Source organism: Phaethon aethereus (assembly GCF_964289735.1).
Source record: "Phaethon aethereus genome assembly, chromosome: 6".
NCBI classification, from domain to species: domain Eukaryota; kingdom Metazoa; phylum Chordata; class Aves; order Phaethontiformes; family Phaethontidae; genus Phaethon; species Phaethon aethereus.
In genome coordinates this window covers 26,704,940-26,727,660 of record NC_138580.1, presented here as the reverse complement: position 1 = coordinate 26,727,660, position 22,721 = coordinate 26,704,940, and the positions used below count along the sequence as shown (strand labels likewise).

At 39.8% G+C, this 22,721-nt stretch overlaps 1 protein-coding gene across 3 annotated transcripts in view; it reads left to right on the top strand.

The window, feature by feature from the left end:
- Window positions 1–22,721, top strand: part of ZNF385B (zinc finger protein 385B) — a gene marked incomplete at its 5' end in the record, with an annotated part of 138,817 nt that overhangs the window by 78,014 nt on the left and 38,082 nt on the right. For 2 of the 3 annotated variants that reach the window (XM_082001756.1, XM_082001754.1), the window contains one exon: window positions 4,766–4,896. In XM_082001756.1, the coding sequence (XP_081857882.1) occupies window positions 4,766–4,896 (131 nt within the window). Of the gene's footprint in view, window positions 1–4,765; window positions 4,930–22,721 lie in introns of all 3 variants that reach the window. The other variant, XM_082001755.1, reaches the window with a different exon arrangement.

Sequence of the window (22,721 nt, the reverse complement as noted above, 5' to 3'; positions counted from 1 at the left end):
CTTTCAAATAAGTCCTGCCAGAGCTTCTGTCTTCTGGAGCTCTGAAGGAAAATGCTGTAAATGGAGATGACATTGTGAATTCTAAAGGCAGGGTGGCTGTGCATAGTGTGATTGCAGTTCATAAGGAATTCACCCAACATGGGCAAAATGAAAGGCACAACTTGTCATCCATCCTTTAAAGGGATATTGTTGTGGCTCAAGCAGGGTCTGAAAAACACTGCCCTATAAAGGTCAAGGGAGGAAAAAGCCCAGAACTGACCCATCCCATCACTTAGATTGCTACTGTTCCCTGGCCAGATGAGACTACTCAACGTCGGTGTAGAAGGTAAAGGTTCCTCATGGCTGAAAATGGTCAGATAATTCAGGGATGAAAAAGCCAGCACAGCCTGTCCATAAACTGAAAACTCTCAGTGGAATGCGTGTAGGTAGTGGTGGGTGTGAAAAACTCAAACAATGTCCCTTTGAAGTTTTCCCAAGTACCGTCCATGGCACAAGTTAAAACAAAGTCAATCACGTGCAATCTGAGGTGGGTGTAGATTGTCCGGTTCACAGAAATTTGTCAACTGGATACTTTTCTTCAGTCCTGATAGCACTTCAGTTACTCTTCCGCTGCTCTTGTTCCAAGAGTGGCCTGCTTCCTTGGCTCACAGGATTAAAACATTGTAGTAACATCTTTAGGTAATAGAAAAAGGGGAGAGACTTGAGTTTGGCTTTAGATGTCTCTATAGTTGCCTTTAATGAAGACTATGGAAGAGCATACTTTTAAGTCTGGACAGTAATAAATTTCTTTTAAGTATGCTGAAATTGTTCACAAAACATGTTTTAGATTAGTAAATTTTGTGATGGAATTGGATTTTTCATGTAATGATCTAATTAATAATCTAATGAGGAATTGATGTGCAGACGTTACACTTTTTTTTGTGTTTGCCAGTGATAAAGACAAGCACTTAGGGAGAAAAACACAGAAGTGATACTTTCACAAATAGTTTTCAGGAGGTGCAAAGGGAAAAACTGTGTGCCTAGATTTGACTGAACTTGACACCACTCTTACTTGAAAAAGATGAGCAGTAACTTCAACGATGGCCGAAGTTAACTTGACTGCCCCTGCTAAAACTGCGACCTTGCCAGTCTTGGCTTCTGCAGTTTTTCTGTGAAGCTGCACAAAAGCCTGGGGGTGGGGAGGGGGGAAGTTGTTGGTAGAGACTCCTCGAGTCCCGTGTTGTCTGCCGCCTCTCTGGCTGCTGGGTGAAGCATGGCTCACTGGCCCCCGGGACGCTTGCCTTGGGAGTGACCAATACAAGGCTTCCTAATTACTCCCCCAAAACAACACTTTCGCTGCTTAATCTGTTACATGCCTTTTTTGTTAGAAACAGATCAAATTTGGGTAACGATTTGCAAAAAAGTCAGTGTACCACTGTGTTGCAGTGTGCGTGAAGCCATATGCGCGTGGCTGCAGAGGAACAGTGCCTGTTACACAGGGACTTGTTTTTCAGATAAATACGTGTAGGAGGAAGAAAAACTTCTAATAAAATAATAAAATTTCATCTGAGATCATCTGCTCAGATGAAATCCTGTTTTCTTCCTCTTAGACAATGGTAAAAGGGACCAGTGAGAATCAGTGCCTTTTGGCAAAGTCTGCTGCTTGCATCTCCAATGCATAGGTAACTCCTGCCATGGGAGTCAAAATTGAAGTTACAAAGGTAAAATACTGTTTAAAAATCATGAAGCTGAAATGAGCAAATGAATTTACAAGAAAAATCAGTTATATTTATGCCAAAGATTTACAAGTAGTTTAAAACAATATGTGTTTGACATGGTAAGTTGTCTTTTATTAGAATGCTAATGAAATTGTAAACATCTGTTAAAGTCATGAAGAGAATGAAGCTTGTCAGCTACATCTTCCTTGTGCCAGTATTCCTGCTTAGTCTGCATACAGATTTGGTGGAGTGATGGTGAGAATCTATTTGACCTTTGGGAGCAATGCCAGTGTAAAACTGTGCCCTGTTCTGTTTGATGATTTTTTTTTTTTTTAAGTGCTTCTACCTGTAGTTTATGTCATCTTTACTTGATCGTTCTTACAGAGGCTTTCAAAGGTGAGACTGAAAATCAGTCAACAGGGTAACTGGTGTTTGATTAGCAATAGTTGAAATATTAAACTGGCGAACAGACGTGCACAAGTTTCTTATTATTAATGCCTCCACTCATCAGTCTCGTAGGTGCGTAAGTTTTCTGTTCTGTATGGACTCTGAATGTATCCTAGTCTACCGGCTATATATTACTCTGGCAGCAGCAGGAGTGCAAAGAAGATTGCATTGTTTGCAGGAGGATGCTAATTGGTTTTTAATTTTTAAAATTTTTATGCCAAATGCTTTCTATACCTTGGTTAACAACAGTATCAGAAACATAGCTTAACTCCGATTTTAAATGTCAGTCACAATTTAACTCTATCCTGTTATATTTTTTTCTGTAAAATTTTAGTTACAATATGTAACCATACCTTCATTGAAGTATGTATGTGTAAAGAGAGGACAGGTCTTTGTTTGGTTGGTTGGTTGGTTGGTTGGTTTTTGTTACTTCATGGATCTTTAATTGCTTATGAACTTCAAAGAGAAACTTGTGGAAGTTAGATTGATGATAGTACTTTATGGGCTTTATGTAATTTAATACAACATAGCTGCTGTCTGAATACAACCCTAAAATATAAATTATGTACATCTACTGTTTCAGAACAGCTAGTAGAAATAATCGTAATTTTTGCAGTTGAAGATATTTTCTTTGGATAAATCTTCTGGCACACTGCTTTTCTATTGATGCATTTTTTTTCATTATGGATATGAAGAAGAAACTATAGGCATGTTAGCCTTTAGCTTTTTGATGCTTGTGACTCCACTTGAATAAGCTTTGGCTTAAAATTAATTAAGCACAACTGTCAGTGAGTTTCATGGGCTTATGCAGAAACAAACCTTACATTTATGAAAATATTGGGGTAGGAGAAAGGGGAAAATATTCTGGGAAAGTCTCAAGCATACTTTTCCTTTCAAGTTGTGCAGCTCACTTGGGATGGTTTCAACAGTTCTCTCTCCGTAGTTGTCAATGACCCATCTTTGTGCAGTCATCACACTTTTCCTATAGAAGAAACAGGGAATAGATTGTAGCCACTATTCATCTGCTAGACCATAATATAATATTTACTGTGCTGCAGCTGTGATCAAAATGACTGTCTCTCCACCATCTACAAAATTTGAGCTTAGGGCTAGTGTTTGGTTGTCCAGAAAATCCATGCAGCCCCATCTGGCTTCTGAACTCAGCTTTCCTCTTGGATACCATAAGATGGGTTTAAAATTGTGTCCATGGAGGCAGGATGATGAGATGCAAAGGAGGAAAATGTCTACTCTGCCTTCAATTTTGTGTGTCCATAACAGGGGGAAAGGGAGATCCCTTAATGGAAGACTGGCATTCAGGCAGCCCATGTGGATTGCCTGGCATCTTGCAAGTGGATGCAGATGATTTCATTTTATGGGAGAAGAGAGGGAAAATTGTTTGTTTACTTTTGTCCTCCCTGCCACCTTCCTGACTGGGTTTACAAAGCTCAGATGACTTCTGTGAGAAAAAGCTTAGGTATTGTCAGCTCTGCTTGAGACCAGAGAAACTCCTGAGAGGACTGTTATGCTCCCAGCTGATGCGCTGGCCACCGGTGAGTGGGAGGAGGAGGTAATTATGGAGGAATTCTGGCAGAGGTAGGAGAGGCGGAGGGTGACTCACCCTCCTTTAGAGATGTGGGACAGTTGTGTTCCAGTGCCTGCTCCAGTCAGTGTTGAATTATTTATTCAACCCAGGAAGGAGAAACTGAGATTTTTTTTTTTCATTATTTATTTCAATGGGGGAAATTTTATTTGAAATCTATTTTGGATGATTTCAGGAAAAAAAGTACTCCTGCAGGCATAGCTGGAAGCTGTGTACTAGGCACACTATTGTGTGAATAGGGCAGATAGTTATATAAAAATGAATATTTGGACATCTGTGCCTTCCCATTCCTTCAGGGTCTTGCTGGGGAATGGTTCTCAAGTGTACACAGAAAGAATTTCAGCATGTAGATTTCTGGAAAGCTCTTGTTTGAAGAGAAAGATCTGGGCTCCAATTAAGAAAATGCTAGTTTGCATTGCATGTAAAGAGTTGCGTTCATTTATAATATTTTCTAATATTTATAATTATAATTTAAATTATAATATTATTTTATAATACTTTCTAGTATTTGCCTTGCAGTGTGAAACAGAAGGCTTTTTTTTAAATATTAGGTGGAATGGTGTTTGTGCAGTACCTGATAGTTATTGTCAGAAGGAGGTAAAAATAAACACGTAGCTCACTATTTAGAACGAATGTCGGGATTTCAGCTTGCATGTATTGTCTGTGCTCGCTGATCTAATAGGCAACTGTGAATTGCGAAAGCATCTGACTTTCATGGGTGCCCGTCCTGGCCTTTTTGGCACAGAAGAATTTTTCAGCTTTAGAAAGGATTTATTCTACCTGCCAGTGTGATTTATATACCATATGTCTCCTCTTCAGCGTCTGAGTATCCATGGCCATAGGGAAGTGCTCTGCCTCATCTGTACTGTGTGGAAATAGGTTTCTTTTAATGATATTAACTCCAACAGAGCCACTTTATTACCCCCATGTATTATTTTTTCTTGGCGTTTGTGTCAGCTATACTGTGTGTGACGTGGAAAGGAGAATACTATGAATTCCTGGTTTTGTTTGCTCTTGGCAGGCGCTACTACGCTTCCCACCCTTGTGCGCACACCTACCTTGATGATGCAGCCCTCCCTGGATATCAAACCCTTTATGTCCTTCCCCGTGGACAGCAGCTCTGCTGTTGGATTCTTCCCAAATTTTAACACAGTAAGTAAAGGTGTTTCCACATTTAGTTTCAGTGTATGCTTTCCAAGCCGGTTCTAATGTCCAGTATTGAAGCTGCCGTAAAACAGGGCATCACTGGCACAATTCTGGGGAAGCCTTTCTGTCTGTGCTGTGGTGGTTGCTGTCTCCTTGCGCAAAAGGCTCAGAGTGGTACCCAGCCTTCTCACTGTGAACGGGGTGATCCTTTTCTAACTTGGTCTGTTGAGGTGGTGTTTGCACACTGAAATAAAAACACGTGTTAAGGATTTGATGAGCGATAGAATAATTTTGAGCTTTTGCCTGGGCGTGTGCATTTCCATGTGCTGTATAAAAGGAAAAAGCTAATGGAAAAACAGGTATGACTGGTAAGACCTAGATCCTCCACTGATGTGAATCAGGCTAAGTCTATCATAGCCAGTGAAGCAACTGGAGGGTTTTCTTAATTCTGTATAATAACAATAATGTCTAAAACTGCACAGCCAGGCAGTGTGGAAAATGTGATCCTGCTACTTTTAGTGTATGGTAAAGCATCTTGGGTTTTTGCAGAAAAAATATCATTGCCAAAATAATGCTTAATGCTTCTCCATGTTCTCCATGTTTATCAGAGCAGCAATAACAAAAATACTGTCTTCTGTAATTCTCACTTCTTTAACGGCTCATAAAATGGTTCTGAATATATCAAAATGCTTTTTTGCTATCACACTTCATCATTTATTTAATGACTTCTTATCTCAAATGCACTGAGTACACCAAAACCAGTATTTTGCATGTCGCCACTCAGGTTTCCATGTGTAGAGGTAATTCAGCATGGAACAAGTTGGCCAATAGTAAGCTAATAGCAACGGGAAGGACACTGCTCTGGGTTGTGTCTGCCAAGTCAGCGTGTATGATCTGTTCATACATGACAGTCACCTGAACTGTACAGCATCGCCCCTGTCGCTGTAATGGGGGGGTATGGAAAGGGAAGCAGTGTCACCGTCGCCAGACAGCGATCGGCTGAACCACTGCCAAGTGTTTCCTTTCACAGACTCACCTTCTGCCTGAAGTTAAAACAGCAAGAGGAATTTTTTTCTTCATGACTTGCAAATACGTCTTGCTGACAGGCCTTGTGCTACAGCAGGCGGTTCTGCGGGGTGGTTACGAGGTAACGTGTCAGCCAGCTTCTTTCAAATGTCAGCAGCCCAACGCATATTATAAACAGCAGCAAATATTACCAATTCATTGCAAAATGTAGATGTGAAAATTATGCATTTATGAGGGAGATGTGGGGACGTGCCTGTGTGTAGATTTGGGGAGTACGTGAATGTGTACAAAGTAGAGATAAAAGATTTTTAAAAATCCAGGTATGTTTAAAGTGCAGGACCAAAACTCAAGTGCAATTTTAAGCAAGCAGTGTGATCATTCTCATCTTCTAGGCATGATGCAATTCATTTTCATTTTCCATCCTTTTTCTCATTTGAGAATTTTATTTATTACTGATTTGTCTGCTTTCCAGTTGCACCGTAACTATAAGTGAGCTTTTTCAGAGAACTGTACATAACGACTTGGAGAACCTTTTCTTTAAGGATGCTGTAGTTGTAGAGTCAACCAACATTGTTTGCTTACTGGTGGTATTACTGAATTTCTGAGTTGCAGTAGCCTCTAGAGACAGATTGATTTGGATATTTAGACTGGTTTTGCCTGTGTACACTAGCTTACGTTTACCTGGGTTACATTCCATTTGCCTAATTCCCAGAGTGTTTATCCTTCACACCTGTCGTTCCTCTCCAAACTTCTATGGGTTTTATTAAAAAAAAAAGAACAAAAAAAGAGGCATGGGGTAATCGGCAAATACTGTCGATGCAGTGTCTACCTCCTGCCTTGGAATTCTTGATAATTATATAAAATCATGCTGCTGTGCACCACAGACACTGCATGTTTAAACTCTCTTTTTTGAGGAACAGAGGTTCAGTACTACTCTATTTCTAATTCACAGACTTTGCCATTTATCTTGCAGGTATTGATTTTCCTTAACAGTTTTTTACAATGGACTTTAAAGCCCATTGGAAAACTAAATCATTCATGGTTATCTACTGACAGGCACAGTGAACGCCAGCTGTCATGCACTTCCTTTCTTTCTAATTTAGCACAACCTTTGCAAATGTAGATTTCTATGTTTGTGTATAAATAGTCTTTTTTCCTTTTTCGCTGTAAAGTAGGGAGGGAGCATGTAAAAGCTTGTAAAAAGCATTTTCCCAGAAGATAACTAAGTGAGTAGAAGCTAAATCCCGTTGGCCTGTAATGTCATCCAAAGTGCTATAATTTTTCATCTTGTGCAGGAACAGAATATTAGAAGAGCTTTTTGTCCCTTCCCTTAACAAAAAGCCATCATTTGCCTTATGAATCAGTCAGGAAATCTCTGCACTTCACTCACGAGGACCTGTCAAGGACTGTAGGCAGTGAAACCTCTAGTGTGCAGCACTCAATCTCTTCGCCTTCAGTAGGACTGAGGGGACCCTGCAGCATGTGCCAGGGCTGCTGTTCATGCTTGCATGTGTTCAGTGAAGGTGGCAAAAAGAAATGTGGTCTCAAGCGAAAACTTCTTTGGATCCACCTGTTCATTTTCAGTGGCAGACAGATATAGAAACGTTTTTCTAAACCTTGCCAGGAGCTGGTTTCTAAATTAATTTCAGTGGCCTGAAAAAGGAAAAGTTTCTGCTTAGGAGCTTAATATAGTAACTACCAGGGCAGGAAAAACAAGGTAAAATATATTAACTACAAACATGTTTAAAGGATCACCCCCTACAGTGTTTCTGAAAGAACTTCTCTTATTTATGGAAATATATTTAAAATCTGGGGTAAACCCTTTCTTACATAGTTTAACTTTGACAGTTTTCGATTCTGAAAACATCTGTGATGCTCCAGATGAAACATCAGTGTTCCCATTTTGTTTGTGAAAGTGTTCTGATCACTTGCTTCTCTCTCCACATGGGGTGTTTCAAATGAAGCACTGAGCAGACCATGATTTTTTTTTTTTTTTGGAAGAAATGCGTACCCCATGTATATCTTATTTCCTTGATGGAATTGCGTGATTTAGTTTAAAATGCCTCCCTTCTGTTTCTTCTAAAAACATTAATAGTTCCAAAAATGCTATGGATGTATCTAAAGTACTTATCAATTCACACTCCAATTAAATTTGTCTTTGTTCCTTAGGACTTGCTTATTATATAGGAAAAATTGATTTGTGAATGATTGCACTAACTCCTTGGATTAAATACCTTCATTCCTCAGTAAGGGTTCCTTTTGTTTCAATAGATCAGCCAGAAAAGGATCTTCTAAGGGCAGAATGAAGGATTCCAAGCAGAGGGGTATTGCAGAATAGGTGCTCTCTCCTTTCCTGGTCTTTTCACAGCGCCAGCAAATAGTTTTGTCAGAACAGCACAGGCGTAATCAGACTGTCACAGCCTGAACCTGAGTTGCTGCACAGAACGACAAACCCTCTCTCAGAAGTGCTGCAGCAGCGGATCCAAAGGTGACACCACGTTTGTCCTGGCATCAACTTCTAAAAGCTCTTGCTCAGTTACTCATAGCCCTCTGTCTGAAACGCATAGCTTGTATCAAATTCTTGGCTGGTATTACTTAAAATGTTCCTGTTCATAGCAGAATGGGAGACAGCCTTATAGGAACTTCCAAATTGGTACTTCCAATTTGGAATGGATGTGTACAAAAAAGTATTGTTTAAGCAGAGCTCTTTTTTAGCACACCAAAATGACTCTAATGATTCCTTAACACGTAACATCTTGCATGTTGATTACATTTAAAGATCGGTAAGACTTCAAAGTCAAGTGCATAAAGTCAGTGGAAATGGAAATTAAGGTTACTGTGGTCCCCATTGTGCCTTTTATAATAATGTAATCTTGAATTTTACACTTGCTGGCTTCTACCATGCAGCTTCACCTTCTGTACCATTCTTTCTCTACACCTCCCTGATTCTTTTTCTCATGACATCCATCTTGTGTACTGAATGAAGAAAGGATGCTTTGTGGTCACATCATGGAAGGTTATCATGATGCATGTGCTAAAGAGGCTGAAAGCCAGGATTTATCTTGCAAGGCAAACTTAATGATCACTGTCTGCATCTCCCTATAAAGGATGTTTACTCCCCAGGAAAAACATCTCAAAATTCCAGTGCATTCTACCTTGTCCTGAAACGAGAGCAGCACTACATGATTCAAATTTAGTTGAAGTGGTACAGCCAGGGACCTGTCAGTCTGCAAAAAAGCAGTATCGGCAACTTCTCAGATTCTATCATCATAGAAAATAATCAGCAATTCATATGCTTCCTTCTGAGTTTGTTATGGCCTCAGGGGTAATCAAAGATTATAGCATCTCTTGTAGCTTTCACATTAGTGAAATATTTTCCATCTAACTAGCCCATGATTGGTTTCTAAATGCTGGTTTATACCTTCATATTTTAGAGGACACACGGGTTAATGTGGCCTAGTTACTGCTTCAGTGTCTATTTCTCTTCAAGTAGGTTGATGCTGATTCTTTATATTAGAGTTCCCTCAGTCCCCTTGCAAAGTGGACCAGAAGTATTTTACATCTGCCAGTGAAGGTGAGCCAGCTGGAATGGGCTACAGGAAGGGAAAGAGGAGCTGACTAGTAACTTAGTCAGAAATCTCTGTCTCTTTTCCAGCATTAGCCCTGCCTGCACTAAGTATCCCTGGCCTACCCCCAAGACAACTACTGGGAGGGACTAATTCACTCTTTCCTCTTCTGCATTTTCGATTATGTCCCTCATTTTTATTTGCTACTTATCTAGTTCTCATTTGAAGGGCCCAGCCAAGGCAGAAGCGGAGGTCTGCAGATAAGGGCGCGTGGCACTTGTATCGCCGCCTTCGCTCGCCTCTCTGCGCCAAGTGCCCCTTCCGCGTTCGGCATGGCGCCGCGGCTCTGGAGCCTTCCCCATCCTCAGCAGGGTCTGAATTCAGCCACTGAACGCTCTGCTGCGGTGCCAAAGTACGCTCTGGAGCTCAGGACTGCATACAGGAGGAGCAAATTGCAGATGCAGCCAACTGCATGTTGCCAACCCATTATCTACGGTCCTCTCTATGGAAGTAGCCTGTCCATGTGCTCCGATTTCCCCTTTTCCCTTTTGGGAAGTGCTGGAGGGAAGTGACCTGCTCTGCTCCTCTCCTTCTGAAACACCCTGCTCCAGAGAGCCGGGGAAGTTTTGTAAGAGCTATACTTTTTACACTCGTTAATGGCACAGAAAGGAAATGTAAGCAATTAACTTCGAAGGAGAGGTGTTTTGTGGGGTAGCTGGGTATTTTGTTTGGGTTTTTTGTTTGGTTTTTTTTTAATCAAGAAATGGCAAGATTTTTTTCTTACAGACATCTTATACCCTTTTTTATAGTCATGCAGGCACAAAAGGCACTTCAGGTTTGCCTTCTATTCCTGTGTCGACCACTTAAAAATATTCCTATTTCACTTTTAGTTATTACAAATATAATAACTTGTGTTTCCCAAGTCATGGCCAGAATAATCGAAACTGCAACATCAGGAATCAGCCTGTTACCTTTTGAAAAGGGAATAAAAGGGAATATATGTGTGTTCCCGGATACTTACAGGTGAGGAAAGCAGAGGTTCAGGAGCCACATAATAAAGCCCAAATTCTGGCAGCACAGGCCTCTGCTCTCTAGCTAATCTTTGCTTTCTCCTCTGACTCTCTCCTCTCACAGTACTTGGGTGCAGAGCTCCTTTACTCTGTCTTTATCTTTTCAGTTTCCTGTAGTCCCTTTTCTTTGTGTCCTTAGGCCTTTTGTACCAAGCCAGGAATTCCCCCTGGTCTTTCTATGGCTTTGATGCAAACCAGCAGAGGCCTCTCTCAACCGTGGTAGCAATTTTTGGAAACATTATTCTCAGCCTTTGGAAGCCCTGAAAAACGCTTATTTAAGGTAGTATATTTTTCCCACAAAATGCTTGAGCCATTTCAGTTGAAACTTTCAAAAAAGATTGAGCTTCAAGCAGATACCTGGTAAGATACACAGAGTTAGATACAGAAAAAAAAATAAATTGCTGCCAAAAGCAGAGAGTTGTCAATCAATCTTAGACAGCTATTACAGTTTGTGGTATTTATGACGGTGAGAGACTTCACTGTAAGGCTCAAATTAACAATTTATTTGAACTCCACTTACAGGTCTAATAACAATATATTTGAACTTCACTCACAGGTCCAATACGCCACTCGTGCAGTTTTTTATGAATACAACGGAGGAATGCACTATTGCAATTCTAAACCACGGGCACGCTGGATATTAGTACCTTGAAAAGAGTGCACTAATCACAATCTTAAAGCACGCCAAATACCATATGTATGTTTCTTAATCACGTACCCTCTCTCAGGTAAGGCCTCTCAATCCCTGGGAAGTTACCTTGTGCAGCGTCCTGCACAAGGGGGGAGAGAATCTCCTCCAGGCCAGCTGGATCATTGGAAAGATGGCCCCGATTTCTGCCCAGACCTTAGGGGCTTTATCTCCTGATTTGATGGGGGGGGCAAGGCTCGTCGGAGTGGATAATTTTGTTCAGTCTGGTGCTGTGATGGCCCTTTAGTCTACGCTGACACAGAGTTACCGAGTAGCGGTGGAATGGTGCTCAGGGCATCTGTTAAGGGATTACTGAAGGCGCCACTCGGGCCTCGGTTCTTACCATGGTGCAGTGTTCAGGACACCCCGGGCTCAGCCGTTTGTGCAGCTGCCCCCAGGTCGTCTTCTGCAGAGCTGCTAAGGTGAGACGAAGCTGAGTCGGTTCACAGCTTCCTGCGTCTCGCCTTTGTGCTCCGAAACCGGTCTATCCAGGTGATCCCTTACAGTTGGACATCCCTTACAGTATTTTAACATCAAGATGCAGGTTCCCTAGTTCCTGTCAGGAATCTCTTCAAAGAGCAACTCTTTGTTAAATCAGTGAGCCTAAATAAGTACTTTTTTGCCTTGTTTCTATGTGTAATTCATATGCTTCTATATGTAATACATATTCTTCTCAGGAAAAAAAATCTTACTTAAAATTATAAGAGACTGGCTTTAAGGGAGAATCTCTTCAAACATTAATTATTCTTTAAAGTTTCCTGTTGCTTTGTATTTTGTCTAACAGGAATTGGATGAATGAGCGTCCTCTTCTCAGTTCCCAGATCAGCAGCTGAATAGGGAATCCCGTCTGTAAGGAGAAAGTGTGCTGACATGCGCTGGTGAGAAACAGAAGTCACTGGCTGCAGTAGTCTTTCCCTACCGCTGTACAAGAGCTCGGCGTCCATGGTGTGGTTTTTGCAAAATGGTTCCTAAATTGCTGCAATATGTCCATTATCGTGCATACCAGTAATTAGGTCATCAGCCTAATTCTTTGAAGAAATACAGTTTCTGCATACAAACCCTACCATTTGCCGAGTCCTCCAACCTCCAGTTCCTTGGCTGGGCGTTTCATCCCTGTCTTTACAGAAAGCTTGGAGTTAGTCTCTCCAGCACTTCAGCAGTATTTGTTTCTTTTACTGGTCAGCACAGGGAAAAGCTAAGAAGCCTTTATCTTCATTGAATTTCTTTTTTCTCATGTTAGTAGTATGTGTGTGACACAAGGAAGCTGGTTAAAGGGAGAGGGTTGATAGCCATAAATATTTTAGGCATTAGACTACTGAAGGATGTTTTGCAAATAGACTGTGAGGAAGATGTCTCCCCTCAAAGCAAGCAGTCACAAACTTGTAGCTTAAGACAAACAAGGCACATTGTTGCACCACTGTGCTTATAAAGGTTTTGCTAGTTCCTAATTATAAGTCTCGTCATAAACAAAATTCTAGAGCACCTTTAGAGAAATCTAATTCTCCGTGTGTCTGATGAATACAGAAGTGGCTGCTTTTGCAGCATCCTGGCCATATGTGGCTGGCTTTCCTGCCCTCCCTTAGACCTTCGTCGCATTGTTCCAAGAGAAACTAAGAATTACTGCAATAATTAATTAATTAAGAAATTATGAGAATGTAGCCAAGAATTAATTCTTGTTGTACTCTTTCTTTCTGATTGTGGATATAGCTACTGGTCTTTTAATCTAGATACAGTCAATTTTATGACAAAGTACTGTATGACAATTTAAAGTCATAGTGTGAAACCTGTCTTTCTTTAGCATACCTGAAAACCAATGATATGCAGGTTTGAAGCACTGAGCAGCTCATTTCAACTACCAGAGCAAGGCTGATTTGAAGACCTGTGCCTTTCAAACCAGTCTTCTCAGTCTGTCTGGTTTCACAGTAGAGATACCATGAACTTCAGCTTGTTCCCCAAGTTAACACTAGGGAAAGTGGATCACATTTCTTGCTCGTATATTTGATAGAAGAGACAGGTTTTTATCTTGCTTTGTGTCTCATTCAGATTTAAAGCGGAAAAAAAAACCAACCACCCAACCCTTCCCCCCAAACAACAAACTTTGATACTACATGAAGTTTCAGGACAGGTTTAATTAGAAATTGAAGGTTCCTTTAAAGATTCATATCTAAATACAACACTTTTTAATCAAAGGCATTGTAAAGTTTGTTTGTGTAGTGTGTGGTACTGATCAAAAAAAAAAAACCCCAAACAAAACCCAAATCAGAAACATCATTATTGATTTTTAAATGAAATTATTCCTTACTTACTCTGAAGAGATGACAGCTGTCAGCTAGCATACTTATGCAATTCTTGGTTCTGATCTGCTTCTCATTTCTATTCAGCCATTTTATACATTTATATTCAAATCTATATTTATATACACACACACATATAATTTATCCTCTTTTTAGATTTTTTCTTTTCAGTATGTGAAATGGAATTATATTAATCCATTTCAGAAGACTAGGCTTCTTGTGTCTTTATTCTCTCCTGTTCACAGAATTAATGAAGGCCATGAATTTGTCTTTAACCTCTCTTTGCACAGTTCAGAACTGTAGAGGAAATTCAAATCTACCTAATGGGATATCATTCATCTTTGTGTCATTGCTGTTCTGGAGCAGGCTGGGAGCAAGACAACTCTCATCAAAACTTAGAGCAGACCCTTAAGAAGAAAAGGGTCATATCTAAGGACCATCTCAAAGATGAAAGCAAAAATCAGCAATCTTGTTTACCCCACATGTTATCTAAGCTGCTTTTCTGACCACGAACTCCTAGGCTTGAGTCTTTTGACAGGCTTCTACTGAAAGGTAATTTTTTATATTATTTTACCTATTCATATTATTTTTCTGTCAGGTGGAAATAGGTCGTGTAACAAGAATAGCTTTGCTCTCAGGGTATGTTATTGGTTTGATTTTCAGCAAGTCTCAAACTGTAGTATGTTTTTATTTTTTGCTGGATCTGGAGGCAAGATGGTTTTGGTTATGTTTGTTTAGCTGAACACAGCCAAATGTTCTGAATAACAGCAGCCTAATAATAAATAGCAGTTATATAGCATGTTCCATTAGATGATTTTGAAGAGTTGTAAACATGTTATTTAGACCTTTCAGCCTTTTTGTGAGGTTGCACATATTTTTATCCCCATTTTAGAAATGCATAATATAAGGCTCAGGTGAAGTGACTAATGTACAGTTAAACTTGTGAGCCAGCAGAGCCACAAAGGGAAGGGAAATTGTCATATTCCTTGAATATTAGTTTAAACATGGAGTTTGTACTTGACTTTGTTCTTTTTCTCAGGTTTGGTCTGTCATCGTCCTAAAAGTTCATCTTACTGATACAAAGTCTTGTACTATGGTAGAGGAGTAATCTGGATGAATTAAAAAAGAAGCTGATGATTACTCAAAGCTGGTTCAATTTAGTATAAAAAAAGGCATTAAACCTTAGATGCTTGCTTTTTCCCTCATTCTCCATTTGCTTGGGGGGAATTCACTTTTATCCCAAAACATTTTCAGTAGCTTTTTGGTTTTTTAATCTACAAAAATCTCCAATCTTGTCTGGAGCAGAAAATTTGACATTTTTCCACCATAAGGGTTGAATCTAGTGTTGGTGTTCACATTACAAACACAATCATTTTATGTATTTATATGCTCACCTGAGAATAAGTCTTATAAGAAACTGAGACCATTCTTATAAGAAACTGAGAATATTTTTTTTTTCCTGTGGTATCTCACTAATCCTTTCTTTGGGTTAAGTCTTTCTACAGGAATCAAATATTTAATTTTAATAATCTTTTGCATGACAATTTCTAAAACAGCAGTGGTATTTAATTTTCAGAACACTCTTTCTAATGCTGTCCTAATTACAGTTTTCTAAACCAGAAATTATTTTTAACATGCAATAAATATATCCATGGATGAAGGGAAGGGCGGGCAGAGGAAATATTCCCACTACTGAAAAAAAAATAGTAAAAAAAAAAGAATAAAAGGTGTTTTCTCAATTGTCTTTTGATCTCTGTGCTTAATCATGTCATGTTATACAGGATGAAGAGAGGAGTAGAGAGAGATTAGTTATTTGCCTGTTTGTTTGGGGTTTTTTTTTATATCAGAGTTTCTTGATTTAAGCCAGATATGTGCAAAGATGGAGGAAGACAGAAGAGCAAAATATTAGAAAATCCCTGATTTTATTTCAGTTGGACAGTGTAGAATGTTTTTCCTTTTGCCTATGTTGGTCTAAACCACTGGTTTAGGAGAAAAAAAATTCTACTGAGGAGGCTGGGATTCATCCTTGGCCTCCTGAGCTTGGTCAGACAAAGACTTGCAAATTAGACTTTCTAAGTGAAAACCCTACTGAAAGCAGACTCTGCTTCCACATAAGATTCCCAGTTTGGTACTGTTTCAGCCAGCTCCCTCTCCCAGGCTGGATCAGAACACGTCCTAAGATAGAGAAGGATGTGTCATGGTGAAATTACCTGTGCTAGCACACAAAATGGGTAAATGGGCATGTCAGTAAAGATTTAGGGCTGTGATTCCCAAGTTGATGCTGAGACAAGAAGATTAATGCATTTCTTGTTAAAACAAAAAAGATGTAATTAAGTAGGTAAAGAGAAAGTATATTTGAGCATGTTGTTCTAACTTTTATTACCTATGTTTCAATAGCATATTGAAAATCTGAAAAGGAGTCGGAGGAAACCTACCAAATGAATCAAGGCTTTTATAGTGAGAGGCTTAAGGAACTTACTTGGTTTATCAAAGAGAAGGTTAAGAGCAGATTTGATTGCAGTGTATGAGTGCCTACTCATTCAGAAGCTATCTGAGATTTGGGTGACCTTTAATAGAGAAGTACAACTAGATCATGTGGCTTATAATAGACACAGTAAGCATCACTTCCCCAGTGATGTAAATTAACTTAGTTGGAAACTTTTAAATCAAGCTGTTGAGGTTTTTTTCCCAAAATTTGGGCTCTGGTTGACCACAGATTATCGGACTTCATAATAGGAAGAGCTGAAACTCTCCAGTGGATGAAATTGTGTCATGAATTTTTCAAGAAATCATATGTAATGGTTCCTTCTGGCCTAAAACAAATCTGTAAATTGCTGCAGACATCGCTTTCAGTATTCTGTGTGATTGTGAATAGAGGCATGTAGAGACAAACATCCCCTTTTTCATTTTTCCATGCAAGCTCTACTTTAAAAGGGGAATGTGCAAGAGGGTAGCACACCAAGTAGCTCTGCATTATGCCATAGGACTGGACATAAAAAAGTAGGGAGGGAAGCCTAACTGCTAGTGGCTGGAGACAGAAAATTGGTCTCCCAAGCCCAGGACTCCAGCCCTGCAACTCTGTTAATAGTCGTGTACTAAAAATGAAGTAGAAGTGTAAACTCGAAAGGTGTCTCTTTCCTTTTTTATTTTTCAAGCACTCACTGTTATTTCAACAACTCTTCATGCATAGCTGTAGTATCTGACATGTTAGCAAGTGAATTACCGCAAGATTTTGGTTTTCTTTTAAAATGCCTCCAGGCCGATTTCACTGACTAGTAGTAGCGTGTGGAGGTCACGGCTATCACAGCCACTGTTTTCCTCCAGGAAGCTGGAGCTTTCTGCCAAATTGATCAAGAGGAGGAGAGACAAACACAGTGAGAAGTTGCATTCAGAGAGGTTTGCCTTCAGAGTACAATGTTGTTGTTTTATTTTGGGAACCATGTGGAAGGGAAGGGAGATATTAGTCACTGTGGTCTGAATTCTTTCTTAGTGGATGCTTACGTCTTTTTGCACTTGGGGAAAGACATCTACTCAGAATTTAAAAAGAAAAAAAAAAAGTAAAATCCTGGACTCCTTGCAACCTGGATGTGGTTTGGTTTGATTTCAATGAGATCCAGATTTCATGCTCTATGCAAAGGTGGTATATGTAGGTACATTAAAAGAACCTGTTAAACAACAAAATGTGATTAAAGCAACCTTCAGTTACACCACAGGATTACGGTAAAAAAAAACCCTATAATGTTGTAAATTAATTATTCTTTCTGTTCTAATGAAATATTCGCACAAGTCTCTGAATCACCTGCTGGGAATCTGACAGCGCCCTCCACTGGCTTGGTTGTTGGCCATTTACCTCTGCTTGGCTTTTTTCAAACCACAAAATGTTGTGAAGAGCATAGAGATGGAGGTGGGGGAGGTGGTGTTTAGAGAGCTACAGGCTCGCCATACAGAAGTACATCTCTGTGGGGACACGTGCTGTGCTGGTCATGGAGGGCCGATATGCAGGGAGCGTTGATGGCATTCCCACGAGGAAAGGAAGTTATGCACATCATGGAATCAGAGAATCATTTAGGTTGGAAAAAACCCTTAAGATCATCAAGTCCAACCGTTAACCTAACAGTGCCAAGCCCACCACTAGACCGTGTCCCTAAGCACCACATCTACACATCTTTTAAATACCTTCAGGGATGGTGACTCAACCACTTCCCCTGGGCAGCCTGTTCCAGTGCTTGACAACCCTTTTGGTGAAGAAATTTTTCCTAATATGCAATTGAAACCTCCCCTGGCGCAACTTCAGGCCTTTTCCTCTCGTCCTATCGCTTGTTACCTGAGAAAAAGAGACTAACACTCATGTCACCACAACCTTTCAGGTAGAGCTCCTTCATATAGCTGACTCGAGTGTTCCTGGTGATGCAAAAAAAGCAAGGAAATGTATGACACTATAGCATTGTTTTGAACAGTAAATTACACTTAGCATTGGCCAAATGAGAAATATGGTCCCTGTTGGGACAAAAACAGCACAAACATGGAGAGAACAGATCCTTGCTAGTTTGCATTTGCCAAGTGTGCCAAGTATTGCATCACAATGTTAATGTTTCTGATTTTATGCTGGGCATTTTAAATATGTGCTCTGTTGAGCATGTGTATTCACCTCTGTCACTCTTCTAGTCATCACAATAGTTATGGCAGGAGGCTGTGTATATATGGCAGAGTTTACAATAAGCTTCAGTGTATGGTCATTCTCCACCTGGCAGCATGCTTGGCTTTCCTGACAGCTGGAGCTGAAAACACAGGAGGAGTTTACGTAGGCCCTGTGGTCTAGAAGGATGTTGGAAAGATCTGATCTACAGGATGTTTGTTGCTGTTTAATAATAATAATGGTACACAAAAGAGGAGTGTTGTCCAATGGTTTAAAAAAAAAATATCCCAGAACTTAATTTAGATGCTGCTCCTACATTGGTAATTTATATATACCACTGTTTTCTGCCTTTGCCAGAGGGAAGCACTGGATTATATTATTGGTTTGTTCCACAAACAGTATAAAATTTTGCTTTATCAGAGTAAAACAACACAGTATGCTGTAGGTTTGGGGTTTTTTTTCAGAAGCTTCTTAATGCCCAGTGGTTAAATCTCTCATACCCACTTACCGTTATGCCATTTACAAATGCTTGTCTAACAGACAACTGTAGATTTGACCAAATAATTACATCATGATGAGAGGTAACTGAATTCTCAGTCACAATTTTAAACCTTATTCAGAATTTAAGGTTATGATGCTGTTATGAGAAGGCAGAACTTTTGGGTGTAGATTTTTGTCGGAGTGGGTAGCAACAGGACGTATGACACTTGCTTAGCATGCTTCAATAGCTAAGCAGATCAGGAAGAAAAGGAAAGCTTAGAAATCAGGTCATTAGGTAGAAATGGCAAACATAAATCAGTGCACTATCACTAACTCAGATGTGTAACCAGCAACGTAGCCCTGCGTACTAGACAAGCACAAAAAGCTTCAACTCAGATAAGCATCTGGACTTACCCAAATTTTTAAACTGGAGGTTGTACCTGAGGAAAAACTAATACAAATATCCTGGATTTCCAACATCACAAAAGCAGCATTTCTTGCGATGTAGTGTCACTTGATTTAAACAAAAAGTTTAGAAATGATACCTAACCTTTCTGTTTGCAGCAACTTATCTCTTGACCAGATCAGTGCGATTTATTTCTGAGGCTCACAAATCAGTGTGTGTACTGTCTGCTACGGAATAGTTTCCATACCCAGAATGATTGAGCAACACAGAGACATCCTGGAATGTGGTACGGCTCTTATAAAATTGAGTTGCATGGAGCTACGTTTAAACAAAAAGAATTGTTTCATGACGTAGCAGGTTGTAGGCATTGGAACTCACTGCAAAGAGTGCAAACTGTTTTACGTCATCTCAAGGCGTGACTACGCAAGAGAAAATCGTCAGGGTTTACCAAGTACACAGAAACACCTGGCTCTGCAAAATAATTGGTGGAAAAATATGTGAACCTCGTGAAAATAGTTGGGGGAAATATGATGTATATTTGTGCTGCTCCTGTTCTTTTCTTGATAACTATGTATGTTCGTTTTGGGGGATAAAACAATAGGCTAGATGGAGCTTCAGTGGAGCGTAGCAGTTCTGTGCTTTTGGATTGTCTGTTGCTACATTTGCATTTCCTAAGTTCTTTGAAAGCCACTGTCACCAGTCTCAGTAGTTGTAGAGTATTTCTCATGTTTGCACGTTCTGAAATTGGGAAACAGAGGAAGTAGTAGTAGATTGCTGCTGAAACCTGTCTGGGTTCTGCTTATCCCTGCTCACTTTGATAGCTTGGGTGGCTTTAAGGAGACTTGTTGCAAAAAGATAATATCTTCAACTTTGTTGGAAAGACATTTTTAAATTTAACTTTTTATTAAACCAATTGAAATAGGAGAACCAGACTAAAAGGTTGTTAAACTTAGTTATGGCTACCAGAGCAGTGTGAATTGCTTTATTAATTCCTCCCGTAGCATAAACAGCGCTGTGCAGACTTTTATTTGCATTTGTGGTAGCTGTTAGTTTCTGTTATTATTTTGTTTTATAGAACTGGTTTTTAAATACTGGTGCTCCCCACTGGGCAAAGCATGCTGCGTCATTTCCTAATACCTACCTCAACAAATTACTCTCTCCCTCTTCCCTACTCCCTCCCTCCCTGCAATGTGTGTAGTGATCTGAGATCAGTTTATCCTGCAGCATCGATCTTTTAGCAGAGAGATACTATTTTATTTTTCCAGCATGCTGTAATCCACCCCAGTTTCTGATATATTTAAAACCTATTAATTGTTAATGTTGCACTTCTTGAATTCTAATCATGACCCGACTACGTGCGGGGCTCCGGTTCGGGAAGGATCGTTAGCTGTTCCCCTGGGGATCCCGAGTGGTACTTTCTGGAGGCGGCGTGAGCTCTATTACTGGGGTAGATTTTGTCCTTGTGCTGCTCCGGCTGTTTGAAACTGGGACTTTGTGCACAGGCTGCATTGTATGATTTTGAACTGCATTGCCCAACGCTGGCGCTGTGGATTGCTATCTGGCACGCACAGAGGACTCATTGATCACTGCGTCTTTTTCCCTTTTTATTTTTTTAAACGGGACTGCAGACGCTAGTGGGTAGTTTTGCTATTTCTTTTCACCGATCTCAGACACTTCAAATGGTTGAGGTACTTTTCAGCATTACTCTTTTGTTCTAGATTACCTGATCTAACAACAAATAGTTAAATTGAAAAGCAAAACGTATTTTCTATTTAAGAAAAAAACAAACAAGCCCACCCAACTATTCCCTAACGATACAGCAATCTTATATGTTAAAAATGTAATAATATATGGTGACTGGCATATCTATTATAAAATGGATGCTCAAAAAACTTTTATTCTACATATATAACTGTGATATATTATGGCGGGTGATACAAGTCAGAAACAGATTTTGTTGTTATATTTTAAGCTTTGAAACTTTGGACTGTCACTATATTCTAGAAACAGGAAATAAGGATATTTATTTTAGGGGTTTTTTAGATTTCATCACATTCATCATAACAACACTGTGTCATTTAATAGTTCAGTAGTTCATTCTAGACAAGGTGCTTTTACTTTTGCAATTGTCTTAATATGGTACCCCTATAGCAATGAAGTAGTCAATGGCAAAAGATGATAAAAATTATATAATCTCGCCAGAAAATTTTATAGCAATGACATTTACAAAACCATGCATTTGATTTAAAAGGAATGTAGCAAGAAATCTATGTAGCCATAGTAAAAAAAAAAAAAACCACAAAAACCTGTTAAGTGAGTGTTTAATGTTAGATAATGATTATTGGATAATATCTTCCTAGGCAGATATGATGCAATATGTTTTTCTTGAGTTAGTGCATTTGTGTGTGTGCATATATGTGAAGAAAATCCTCATTAGTGTAGGCTTCTCTGGAAGCTTAAATGTGTACTAAGGGAAAATTACAGTTTTTATCCTCAGGTTTACAAAGTCCGGAAGCAGCTAATTTACTGTTATAATTCTTTAACTATTATAATTCTTTAACTAATAAATCAGTAACTTCAACTTTTCTCTCTTCCTTTTGTAAATTGGCTTAGTATCAAAGATGTGATGTGTACCACCCAAAGTTAAACAGCCAGGTTTGGTTTCTTCAAATAGTACTGTAAAGGAAAAAAACCATCACTGTGACAGCAAAGCAAACTGCAGAAAAATACAACTTGATAACAAATTGAACTATTTTCTCCTGAGCTGGTTTAAAAACAAGGTTGGGAAATGAGCACTTAGCTTTTCTTGTAGACTGCCATTTTTTGCCCTCTCCTTTTCAGAATCCATTTCTGATACTAAGTAAGGATGGAGGAAGACACGTGCACAGATTCTCATAGGATAATGCAGGTTGGGAGGGACCTCAGAGGTCATCTGGCCTGATCTCCTGCTCGGAGCAGGATCAGTTGCGAGATCAGAGCAGATACTCTGTTTTATTTGAATTAAAAAAAAAACCCATTTGAGTCTTTTTGAGTCAGGAAATTCGTTTTAATCTGTATCAATGCCACATCAGGAAAAACAACGTTTATGCTTAATTGAAGCCTTGACGCAGTAGCAGTTACAAACTCTGTTTCCTTAACATCCAGTGCCATTCCCCAGCTCCTGCAGCGTCAAGGACAGAGCCCTCCGTCATCCTGAGGATGTTCTAAACCAGTGACCAAAGGAGTCCTGGTATTTACCGGAGATATAATCAGTTCCCAGTTCCTGGAACCATTCAGTTAAATTTGGGATTAATATATTCAGTGCTTCACTTAGCTCACATTTTTCACAGTGTTAAAATGTTTTCTGAAGCGTCCCAGCTTCAGTACTCTTTCCTGGCGCAAACTCTCCCCGCGCGCTGCTCTGAACCTCAGCCTTCCCGTGGGCTCCCTCACTTAGCGGTTCTGCGTGGAAACGTGTGGGCATTGTGACCCCTTTTCCCAGCCAGTGGCATTTCTAACGGAGCCTGCAGAGGACCTCCTCTCACTCAAAGCTCTCCCGGAGAGAATGTTTTCCAAATAAGTGCTAATATCTATCGCTGAACAGAAAAAAAAAGAAAGTAGAGAGGGACGACAGTGATTTGCTAAGGGGCAAAAGTGGTTTCTGGCAGCGTGTCTGTGGGGTGGGC